This window comes from Podarcis erhardii, assembly GCF_964252035.2.
Source record: "Podarcis erhardii genome assembly, chromosome: 3".
Classification (NCBI taxonomy): Eukaryota; Metazoa; Chordata; class Lepidosauria; order Squamata; family Lacertidae; genus Podarcis; species Podarcis erhardii.
Window position 1 is genome coordinate 43,856,441 of NC_138507.1, and position 12,149 is coordinate 43,868,589.

General features: G+C 41.9%; 1 protein-coding gene across 2 annotated transcripts; it reads left to right on the forward strand.

Moving 5' to 3' along the window:
- Positions 1 to 34: 34 nt before the first annotated feature.
- On the forward strand, positions 35 to 10,848 carry GJA10 (gap junction protein alpha 10). Of its 2 annotated transcripts, none has more exons than XM_081855994.1 (3): positions 35 to 712; positions 3,261 to 3,317; positions 4,859 to 6,710. In XM_081855994.1, exon 3 carries the CDS (start codon positions 4,869 to 4,871, stop codon positions 6,435 to 6,437), a length of 1,569 nt encoding a protein of 522 aa, XP_081712120.1. In that variant the 5' UTR covers positions 35 to 712; positions 3,261 to 3,317; positions 4,859 to 4,868; the 3' UTR covers positions 6,438 to 6,710. The 2 variants fall into 2 exon arrangements, with proteins under 2 accessions (XP_081712120.1, XP_081712121.1); XM_081855995.1 differs by lacking the exon at positions 35 to 712 and adding an exon at positions 10,127 to 10,848 and having other exon boundaries at positions 2,510 to 3,317; positions 4,859 to 6,392.
- The last annotated feature ends 1,301 nt before the right edge of the window (positions 10,849 to 12,149 follow it).

Here is a 12,149-nt window from a genome sequence, read left to right on the forward strand (position 1 = left end):
GTAGAGTTTAAACAAGACACTTCTGTAAATACCTGTACAGATTCTCTAATGTGTAAAATATTGTTCTTTACCTGAACATTTTTGATTACATGAAACAAGTTTTATTTTGTATCTACTAAATACTGCACACCGTTAAAACCCCAAACTTTGTAAAATGAATGCACTTAATATTCATTAAACATTGACTTGAAGTGTTTTTTATAACATGTGTTGCTGTATCCCCCCCCCCCTTTTCAGTACAGGGTATGATACCTTATATTACATAAAGGGTAACATATGTCATAATATTCCAGTGCCAAGCCCAGCACTTGTACTATTGTTCCACTGAAATTGAAATCATGGAGGCTTGCTTCGAGTGAGGGTTCTCTGATCTAGCGAGAGCAGTCTTCATCAAGATTCACCTCTGCTAGGTCTCACATGCAGAAAATGGGCCTTCATCAGAAAGAACCCATGTCCAGCATGTGCGCACGTCTGCATGCATGCTTATTGGTCAGTGCTTCCCGACAATCTAACCTATCCTTATCACCACTAGTGCCATTCCCACTACTCTCTCCAGCACCAGAGAACCACTGAGGATAAGAATCATTACTGCCTAATTTGTATTGCCAGATAGTGACATTGAGGCAGGAAGATAGTGGCATGGCTAAGCCCATTTGATGAGTTAATGGCAAAGGCTGGGATTTCCTATCTCCTAGCTACTATACTAGACCAGGTAAATAATGGGTAAATATGGGTGCATGGTGCTTCATTTTTGATTTTTTTCCAGTGTACCTTGCTCTCTTAATCTAACCAGCTCTATTTAGAGAACACTTAAGTGGCATCAGGTTCTCTTTGTGAAGGACAGTCGGTGGTTACTTCAAGAGTTATACATATTTCCACCAAGAATGCCATGCAGCAAATTGTCATTTACCACAGAAGTAGTTCTTCAATCATCAAGCGCCAAAATAAAGTTACGTGGTTTAAGAACTGGTGAATGGTGATGTTGAAAACTGCAACATTAACAAACCTGTGGGGAAACGGTTTTCTCTCTCCCAGAAGACATCATTTCTTAAAATTGCTGTACCTCAGTGACAGTACTTCAAAGGGAAACTCCGGTGTGAAATTGATGAAGTAGAATTTAGCAACAAACAATTCTATTCATTTTAGGCTAGCCTTTGCCAACCCTGGTGCCCTCCAGATGTTTTGGGCTTCCAATTCGATCACCTTTTCCTCCCTGTTGCCATTTTTTGTCAGAATCACAGTGAGCAAGGAAAGGGTTACTCTTCCCCAAAATCCAATTCAAAACTCAGTTCCCCTCCCCACCGTACTTTTTTTTAAAAAGACCTCAACATGTTACAGGTGACAGACATATATTGCATGTGTAGTTAAGCTGTGTGTGTATATTTACCAACAAAGGAGGATACTTCATCTGACAAAGCGCTCTAGTCAATGAAATCTTATGCCGCTATAAGTCTGTTAGTCTTTAGTGCTGTACTTGGGTTTAAGGGCTCCAGTAGCTTCTCATTGTCAGATAATAATTTCTGGAGATGAAGTTTAATCTACAGCCTGCTTATCTAGAATAATCCCAGGAAGTCATTCAAGACTGTACCAGAAGTGAGTATTCATATCTCTCTTTTCCCTAAACCTCATTGAATTGCAATCAGACATAGAGCGGATCCTCAAAATATTATGCAGCTGCAAACACTGTAGAAGTGAATGGAGGGTTAACTGGAATCCAATGGCCATCATAGGCAGAGGTTGCCAAGTACCTAAGGCTATAGTTATACAAACAGCAATTCCACAAGCAGAAGACTTCAATATGCTTTCTCTTTCTGCTTCATGTCATACAGTAAATGGCCACACAATTAACATAGCTGACTTCATAGCCCTGCTTCTTTTCATTAATATTGTTGCACAGAATGAGGAGACTTTGGGATGGGAGTGGGGAAAACACAAAAGTGCTTATTACAGTTTTCTTTGATTTATCGTATTTCTATGCTGCTTTTCATTCAAATAAATCCCAAAGCGGCTAACAAACAACAGTTAAGAGAATAAAATGTAATGGAACACCACAGATACAGAAAATCATAAAAAAATTAACTGCTACTACTACTACTAATAATAATTGCATATGCCGCCCATCTGACTGGGTTGCCCCAGCCACTCTGAGCGGCTTCCAAAAAACTATAAAACCACAGTAAAACACCAAACATTAAAAGCTTCCCTATACAGGGCTGCCTTCAGGTGTCTTCTAAAAGACGGATAGATGTTTATTTCCTTTACAGCTGATAGGAGGGCATTCCACAGGGCGGACTCAACTACCGAGAAGGCAATTACAATAAAGCAATTGCACTCTATAGTATAAAACATATTAAAAGCAGCAATTAAAAAAACAACACACAAAACCACAATTACAGCAAAAGACATATGATGACCAAATCAATATGGCACTTATAATTTATAGAACAAAATTAACAGAATAACAACTAAAAATATAAGTTAAGTAAGCTCTGTTAAGTTCACACACAAACTCTCTCCATGTCCCCATGATTTGTAATCTTTCTATTCAATTCATTAAAATACACATAACGTCTGTCTTTAAGCCAGCTCAGCCAGATGTTTGCCTTCCATTGCAGAAGAGGAAAGATGAAGGCCATATAAGCATAAATGCTATAGCAATGCCAACCAAAACGAAACACAACATCCGTGAAATTCGATTCCTCATAGCAAATTTGAAACCCAGTTTATTCTGGTGTCTCATTCAACCCCTCCCCTTGAGTGCTGTTCTAACCCGTCTGTCCCACTAGGCAATAGACTATGAAATCGGACATGACCGATTGATCACCAGGCATTGATTCTCATGAAAACTAATGGAATGTAAAGAAAACGTAAGAAGCCAGATCCGTGTGAAGAGGCTGTTTGTTCATTTTAAAAAATAAACTCATTTACCAGTTGGCTCAGCAATAAAGGCTAACATATTTGGGTTCAAACGAAATTAGCAGTGGCCTTACAGAGTAACGAAGTATGTGTGAAGCCTTGGGGGTGATTTGGTAGGACTAAAATAATTGCAGGATAATTCTGGCTGAAGGCACTGTCCTCTTGTCAGCCAGTCGATCAAACTCTGCCTGCGTACTTCAGATTCGTTTATTCTGTCAGCTACAGAACTATGAATTCTAGTCACCGTGTCAACCGTAAACTGTCTTAAGAGTTTGCTCTAAAAAAAAGGAAAAGGAAAAACTAAGTTTCTAAATGATGCTTTCTGGCTGTATACTCATTTTCAGGGTCTGATATGTTTATAATACTTGAAGAGGCTTATGAGCAAGAGAATTACTATTAAGGTAAGCAGCCAAATAATATCTGAACTTATTTCAAAGGCAAATATATGTAGGTGATTACATAGTTATTATTTTTATTATTTGGTTTTTAAATGACTGCTTAGGTTCTGTTACGATTTTGCCATGTTTAAATAATATTTCCATTTTTCCCCTTATCCATTTTTCTAATCTAAACTTTGCACCTGATTATATAAACCAGATGGGTGCTAAAACCATGAGGAAAAAGGAAGGTAACTGAAAAGTTGCAGCAGGTAGAACAGATTTTACATCTGTCCGTCACAGCATTTCTTAACAAGGAAGTCTCATTGGGATCTTATGTGTTTATAATTATGTTCCTGGTTGAAACTTAAGTTAGAATCAAAGGAAAGGGTGTGTATAGGCATTTGTGTGGCTATTTTGTGGGTGGGGAATGGTGGCCTGCTTATGAGCACAGGTGGTCCAGCATCTATGCACTATGTGTATAGCTATAGTGTATAACTATGGTGTATAACTTACACAATTTGCTACCACAGAATGGGTATATGGGCATTAGTTTAGATGAGCTATAGGGGACCTGTGGGCCATTCAGACTTTGCAGGACTACAAGTCCCATAATCCCTTACTATTGGCAATAGTGTCTGGGGATGATGGCAGCTGGAGTCCAACATCTGGAAAGCCACAGGTTCCCCATCCCTGCTTTAGGTGTCTTTAAAGTGGGATTAGGCAAATTTGTGAAACCAGGATAGAACCTGATACATAGGGCAGCATACCTGTTGGTAATAGGTGCCGGGGATAGGCTAACAGTTGATGCAAGTGACCTTCATGCCCTGCTTGTAAGCTTTCAAAAACAAACAAACAAACAAACAAACAAACAAACCCAAAAGCAATTTGATAAAGAATGTGGGGCTATATGCATCTTTAGTCAAACCAGTCAGGTTTGTTCTTACATTCTTTATTCATCTCCAAAATTCTCGGCTGATAGGTGGCACCCCTCAAACATTCAGTCTACCAGATGCAACTTTTTATTGATATTTTGAGATGGGGTTGAATTTGTCCGAGTTTAGAAAACCAGGTGACAGGGAAAGGCAGAGGGAGGGAGGGAGGGAGGGAGGGGGAGAGAGAGAGAGAGAGAGAGAGAGAGAGAGAGAGAGAGAGAGAGAGACTAGCTGTTCCTATTATTATTTGAAGCCTGAAGGTCTTCAACGGTGAAGATCGCATAAGAAAGAAAATAGTGCAATAAATAGTAATGCCCAAGAGGATCCTTTAGGTTGGTGGATGGGGACTTGTAGCTATCCAACTGTTATTCAGCTCCCTTCAGTCCCAGTCAGCATGGTCAATGATCAGGAATGTTATAGTTCAGCAATATATGGTGGGCCATAGGGTTCCCAACTCACAACAGTAAACACAGCAAATCTCATTTGATCATCCTATTTCAGTCAGTGCCAGCTGTGTCAAAAGGAATTAGGAACAATTTTAGATAAAAATGTGATCAAGCGCCAATGCCCATAGAACCGAACTGTAGTTTGGTATTTCATCGTTTAACACTGCATTGTTATTTGTTTCAGGGATGAACCCATGACTATGGGGGACTGGAACTTGCTGGGCAGCATTCTAGAAGAAGTACACATCCATTCTACCATAGTGGGCAAAATCTGGCTCACCATCCTTTTCATATTTCGAATGCTAGTTCTTGGTGTTGCAGCTGAAGATGTCTGGGATGATGAGCAAGCAGAGTTCATTTGCAACACAGAGCAGCCTGGCTGCAGCAATATCTGCTATGACAAAGCTTTTCCCATCTCCCTGATCCGTTACTGGGTGCTACAGGTAATCTTTGTTTCATCTCCTTCCCTCGTTTATATGGGTCATGCCCTTTATAGACTCCGGGCCCTTGAGAAAGAGAGGCAGCGGAAGAAAGCTCACCTCAAAGCACAGCTGGAAGAGATTGAGCTTATATTGGAAGAACACAGGAGAATAGAGAGGGAACTGAGGAAGTTGGAAGAACAAAAGAAAGTAAACAAGGCACCCTTGCAAGGGGCCTTGCTGTGGACTTACATCCTGCATATCCTGACCCGGTCAGTCTTAGAAGTGGGTTTTATGGTGGGTCAGTATCTTTTATATGGGTTTCAAATGTATCCACTTTATAAATGCACTCGCCCACCATGTCCTAACACTGTGGATTGTTTTGTATCTAGACCAACAGAGAAAACTATCTTCATGGTTTTCATGCACAGTATTGCAGCAGTTTCTCTCTTTCTGAATGTTTTAGAGATTGTCCACTTGGGGGTAAAGAAGATTAAAAAGACCCTTTGTGGGACACTCAAGGAGGAGCTTGTAGCCACTGATAATGACATTAACTTTTCCAAAAAAAATTCAGTGATACAGCAGATTTGCATCATGTCTAACTTGTCTCCCCAAGGCAGTTTTAAATTTATGCCAGACCAGCAAGTTGGGCTGCCAGCTTACTTGGCTCCTGAGGAAGGATTCACACCTGCTGAACAAAACCAGAACCCAATAAACGCAGAACAACAATGGTGCAGCAACCAGAGAAGCAGGCCAAATCAGCACCAGGGTCAACTCCACCACCTCTGCAGACATCTAGAACATCCTAATGAGTGTGATCAGCACCACCGACAGCTCCCCAGGCACCTCCAAAATCTCATGGGTCAGCGGCATGACTATCAACAACAGAATGAGTCTTCCAGCAGTGAGGATGTCCAGAAGCCATCACAGCAGGGCACCAACAGCTATCGAAAGAATGAACAGCATCCTCTAGAACATTCCAAGAATCCTCAACATGGTCCTAAACCTTGCATTATCTCCAGTCATATGGACAGCCCTCAAGGCATTCTTCGAAAGCATAGCCGGGCACTCAGCTGCAAGGACTTAGGAACTGATCGCTGTGACTCTCCAGACAGCGGGCGTCATCAGAACCGCAAGTCTAGCTTTTTGTCCAGGGTGTTGTCAGAAAGCCAGCTGGACACAGACTCAGACACCTCAGACTCGCGGAATGGTTCTGGCTCAGATGCCAAACACAGAGATGATAGCAGTCTTCCGAACACACCACCACTTCCTTCCGCAATGGGACGCAGAATGTCAATGGCAAGTAGACCCAAGCGACCTTCCTTCTATACCCTGCTAGTGTGAGTTATCGCTCCTTAGCATAGTGCTAGCTTAGGTCTTGGGCTTTACTGGTTCATTCAGAATTGTGATCAAATAGAGCGGAAAATAATTTTGAGTTCTTTCATACCAAGTTAAGTCTTTGAGAAATATAACTGTTGCAGCAGAAAGGCATTTTTAAAACAAAACAAAATGAAAGGCATCAGACACTATGAATCTTATGGGGGGGGGGAATTGGGAATGGGGGAGGTGCATACAATCAAATAGTGTTGCCACTGCTATCGATGTTAATATTAATGTAAAGACTTGTTGTCTTCCACACATGAACAAACAGGGTAAACAGTATTTCCCTGAATCCTCCTTGAAGCATACTTTACCCTATTTTTCAGTTTGGGAACTGAGGTTAAGGGCACCATGAAGGGTACATTATCTCCACAGCTGAGTAGGATTTTAAACTCTATTTTTCAGCAGTTATGAGGATGTGCCATCAAATCACAGATCAGCTATAAACTCACAAGGTGGTCTAAGATAAGCCAAAGACCTCTTGGACTCAGCTCCAACCTTTCATATGGGTATCATAACACTGGTCTAACAAAGCATTATGAGGCTTGAAACCTCTTAGCCCCTCTGCTATATACATGGCTTCCATTGTGTCCTGCTCACAATGACCCATCTTGTGTGTGCACACCCTCTAGGGGACAGGAGGGTCCATTATCCCAGCAGGTGAATGTGATCAAGGGTATGTATGTATCTCAGAATTCCTCCCCAAGCCATGATGCCACAATGTTATGTAGACATCAGGCAGATCAATCAGCTGAGTGACCTTTACAGTCATATCAAGTGAATGTGACCTATGCAGTTAGAAATTGTACAGTAATAAAATATGAGTGTGGGTGCATTTCCAAGCAGAGATTTTCTGCTCCTTTATGAGCTAAACAAGAATTAACTGAGACTGGTCTCTTATCATGCGGTGATGCAGGCTTGCCTTCTTCTAACCTGTTCAATTGTCAGGATTCTGCCTCCATACTAATTTTGGCTGGTAATTGCTTCCAACTGGTAGTTTGAGCTAAGCATTACCACGGTCCTGCAACCATTCCAATTCAGAGAAAGGCTCAGTGTACGATAACACTTGTTTTCCTAAGAAGCATAGGCTCATCTGCCGCATAGTTAGGCGATGCTACCTGAGAGGTTCTTATGTGGCTGCCATATGGTACTTTGTGAGTTTCACTTTAAATGCCTGGACAGAACCCAGAAAGAGGACAAGAGGTCATGGCTCACCACACATTCATTAGACTGCCTGCATGTTCCATGACCATAGGCACTACTCCCTCTACATCAAAGACAGGAAACTTATGCCCTACCCATATTCAACTCCCATCAGCCCCAGCCAGCATGGCCAGGATATAGAGCAGGTGTGGGGGAACCTATGACCCTCCAAATTCCCAGCCTCAGCATGAATGTTCTATGGCAATAATGCCAAAGGGCCAATGGGAATCGTAGTTCATCAACATATCTATGAATATCTAGAAAAATCTGGAGGGCTAATGGTTCCTCACACCTGATCTAGTAGGCTGCAGGTGCTCCACCCCTGCTCTAGGCTCCCTTTCTACCTCTGCACTGACAATGGGGTGGGTCAGAGCTTTGGCTGCCCATCTCATTCCTACCCTCAAAACTGTTTACTATGAAGATGCTTTATGTGGGGCTGCCCTTGTTTCTGGTCTGGAAGCTGCAACTTCCAGCAGCCGGACTGCTCATGGAAGAAAGCTACACGTTACTCTTGCTGAGAGAGTCACACAGGTTGCCAGCTTGCTGCTGGACCAGGTTCAAGGTTATTGTGTTACTCCACAAAGCCCTACAGAACTAGGGCCTAAAGTACCTTAAAAACCACTTGGTTCCTTAAATATTCCACTGCCAAGGGGGAATTTGGGTAGCCCTTCATGCCCATCAGGTTTGGTCAGCCTTTCCCAGGCACCAAGCTTTCAGTGTTGCAGCCCCTACCCTGAGAAACTCCTTGCCAATGGAAGTCCCCCAGGACATCTTTGCTTCCTTTTACATGTTGAAACCTGTACTGTTCAGACGGGCCTTTGGAACTTGATTTTGTTGTTTTTAACTAACCAGTTTTATTGATATGCTATTATAGTAGCTTATGTTTGATATGCTATTATAGTAGCTTATGTTTCCACACTGCACGCCACCTTGTTGTTTTTCTATCAAAGTGTGGTTTATAAATATATATATATATTTAAATGGTTTAATGAAACAAACCAGGTTCAAACCTGGCTCACGCCACCCAGCCAGCATGTCTGATGGTCAGGGTCAGATGATGGGTAGTTGTAGTCCAACAACACCTGGAAGGCATCTGTAGTTTAAATTAATCAGAGCTCAAAGTTCAGATGTAAGGGGGAACTCACACTAGAAGATGCTTCCACTGTGACAGGACATCTTAAACAAGTAAGATGGCTCACTTTCAGAGATTGGATATTGGGCCTTGTGGGCTGCTACATTCTTATATTTCTGAGAAAATGTTATTTGTTTGCACTACTTACTATACTGTTCAGCTGTTGACTGAGCTCTGCTGTTTAGGCAACAAGTGTCTATGTGGTTGAACAAGACCCAAGAAGTCCTGGGCAATTGATTTTCCTCTCCCTATTGAATTGTTAAAAGCCATGACATGTACAGCTCCATTTGCTGGATTGGTTGAAGCAGCAGCATTGACCAGCACAGCAACTGAAATGTGGCTTTGTTGCTTAGAGAAAGGGGCAGACAGAGCAAAGCTAGTCCTGTCCTGCTACTCAGAAACACCCTGAGTGACAAGAGATTGAGGGCAGACAAAGGGAAGTACTTTGACACAAATTCAGAAATGGCCACTAGCTTAGATCGCTTTTTAAAGGGATCCTATAAATTCATGGAGGACAGATCTGTTATATCAGGAATGTGAAACCATTTGCATCCCCTGCCCCAAGGCACTGTTGAACCACAACCCCCATGATCCTTAACCATTTTGCGATGGTAGCTGCAGCTGATGCGCCACCACTTCCACATCTTCTGGAGCAGGGGTCAGCAAACTTTTCCAGCAGGGGGCCAGTCCACTGTCCCTCAGACCTTGTGGGGGGCCGGACTAGATTTTTTTTTTGGGGGGGAATGAACAAATTCCTATGCCCCACAAATAACCCAGAGATACATTTTAAATAAAAGCACACATGTAAAAATACACTGATTCCTGAACCTCCGCGGGCCGGACTTAGAAGGCGATTGGGCTGTATCTGGCCCCCGGGCCTTAGTTTGTCTACCCATGATCTGGAGGGCTACAGCTTCTCCACCACTCTCATATTCTGAGGCAATAGATGTCTGGAAAGTATTTGTTGGGGGCCAAACAGCAGGACAGAAGTACTGCTTGTGACTAGGCTAGGCTGACCTTGGTTTAATCCAGCAGGGTGGCTGTTGTGCTTTTAAGATGAAGCACTGAGCTGGTGTGGCTGACCTGCATCCCTCAGTATATTGTTGGACTCTAGCTCCCATCAGTCTCAGCATAACCAATGGTTTGAGATGATGGGAACATCCAGAGGGAAACAGATTTGTCACTCCTTCGCTAAACTGTAAGCAAAACAGGTAAGTTAAAACTAAAATAATCTACAAATCTATTGAGAACGAACATTTCACTGAACCTTCTTTCTTCTTCTACAAGCCAAGTGAGTTTCTTTCTCTTTCTCTTTCAGAATGTGCTACTAGAACTATCATCTATCATGAAAAAATAATGCTTGCTTAGCAGCACTACCAAAGCACAGCAGCAAATCCCGAAACCTGAAATATGAAGGTTAAAAGCAGTTCTCTCCCTTCCTCCTAGACCCTAGCAAATATGCTGCTTCAAGGTGGACAGCTATGGATATGGAATCTGTTATTTCTGACTGACACATGCATCTTGGCAGCCGCATGTGTGACCCAAAAGCCTCTTTCAAAACGCTCCCATTTCCTCTCATGTGCAACAACTAGGAGCTGTTTAGTGTGTCCAGCTGCTACAAAACAGCATTCTTTTGTTCCTAGGAGAAGACTATGGGGGAGATACGCATCTTGATTTGTAGGACTGCCACATAGCTATCCAGCAGGAGCCCCGGTACACAACTTCAAGGCTGTTGAGATACAAAACATCTGTAAGGGTGGGATTGCAGACGAGACTGCTTTCTGAAAGGCTCTCTTCCCTGCCCACCTCTGTACGCCCCAGGAATCAATGAATAAAAGATGGAAGCAGCATGCAGTAAGTTTTTAGTTCAATGCTGCAGGTTAACAAAGAAGTCTGAATCCATCTCGAAGATGCACAGCTACCTCCCTCCCCAGACCTTTGGCACGCTGAATCTTATGATCTTGAAGGAATTGTCAGCATTACCTTGTTACTTGCCTGTTTCTCCAAATGTTAATAAACACGGGCTGAAAGCTTTTTTTAAAAAACAAAACATGACATAGCCTACCCCTGTTTTATTCCTTTAGCATAAAAGGGGACTAAAACAACAACTTAAACTGTTTCAACATTGTCTTTGTCCAGACAGTTCTACTTGCTGCTGCTTATGGAAAGGTTGGGTTTTTAACAACAAAAGAATAGTAACGTCTCTTTCTGACTACTGCTGTTCCTGCCCTACATAGCACATAGGAAGTAAGGGTAGCCTTGCCGTAGAAAAGATACCAGTCCTGAAGGGGAAACTGTTCATTATCTGGGTGTTTTCTCTCTCTCCTCTTGTTCTTACCGTAAATAGGGCAGAGATGTCTGAGCACACAGATAGACTTAATGGAGGGGATAATAGATTCAAAAAATGGTAGGGAATAACTGCAAGGTCAAAAATGAATAGGCCAGACTGTTTCCAGCTATGTGTGGCAGCAAGGGAAAGATTATCGAGTTCACAACAGGGATGCACAACTCCCAAGGGTCACTTCAGTGCTTTTAACTAACTCAAGAGGCCCTCATTGCTATATCCTATGCGAAAAGCATTTCTGATACAAATTTAATAGTTCTTTCTTTCTTTCTTTCTTTCTTTCTTTCTTTCTTTCTTTCTTTCGTCATTGATTTCTTTTTCTCATACAGCACACACTCTCTTTATGAAATCCATTCCATCTTTTCAGTCTCACTCAAACACAAAAAGCATACAGAGTAAAAACCAACCCTTACCCCTTTGGGACAGAAAGAAAAAACCAGCCGTAGAAACCACAATAGATAAACGTTCAAACAGGCAACTACAATATGGAACAAGTGAGTTTCTTCTTCTGTTCCAGTTATTATGGTGCTCCAATCAACCCTCCCCAAGAATGCACAATTGCTTCAAGCTGCACACTTAAATGTTAGGTTGAATAGGAAACATTAACTAAAGGATAAAGAAAGACATGGTGGGGAAGACCCACTTCCATGTTTTTCACAAGCTTTTAGTGTTTTCTTTACTAGTAAATGAAGATTTTTATAAAAGATACCATGCCCAAGGAATACTGCGAGATAAATCACAAACTAAACAACTCTGTATTTAGTTTACAAAACCTAATTGACAATAATGTACAGTATGTCAACACATTCTATTACATGAGATCTTAAATAATATATACAATGCCAAAGTAATAATGACATGCGCAACTCAGTATCTCAAAGCCAAGCAGTCCAAATATTCCTGAAATAAGTCCATGTTAGCAACTCTCTAAATGCATTAAAGCTACCTGAAAGTGGCTCACATATGTATATTGCTTTATGAATGTTAAGATGACCCC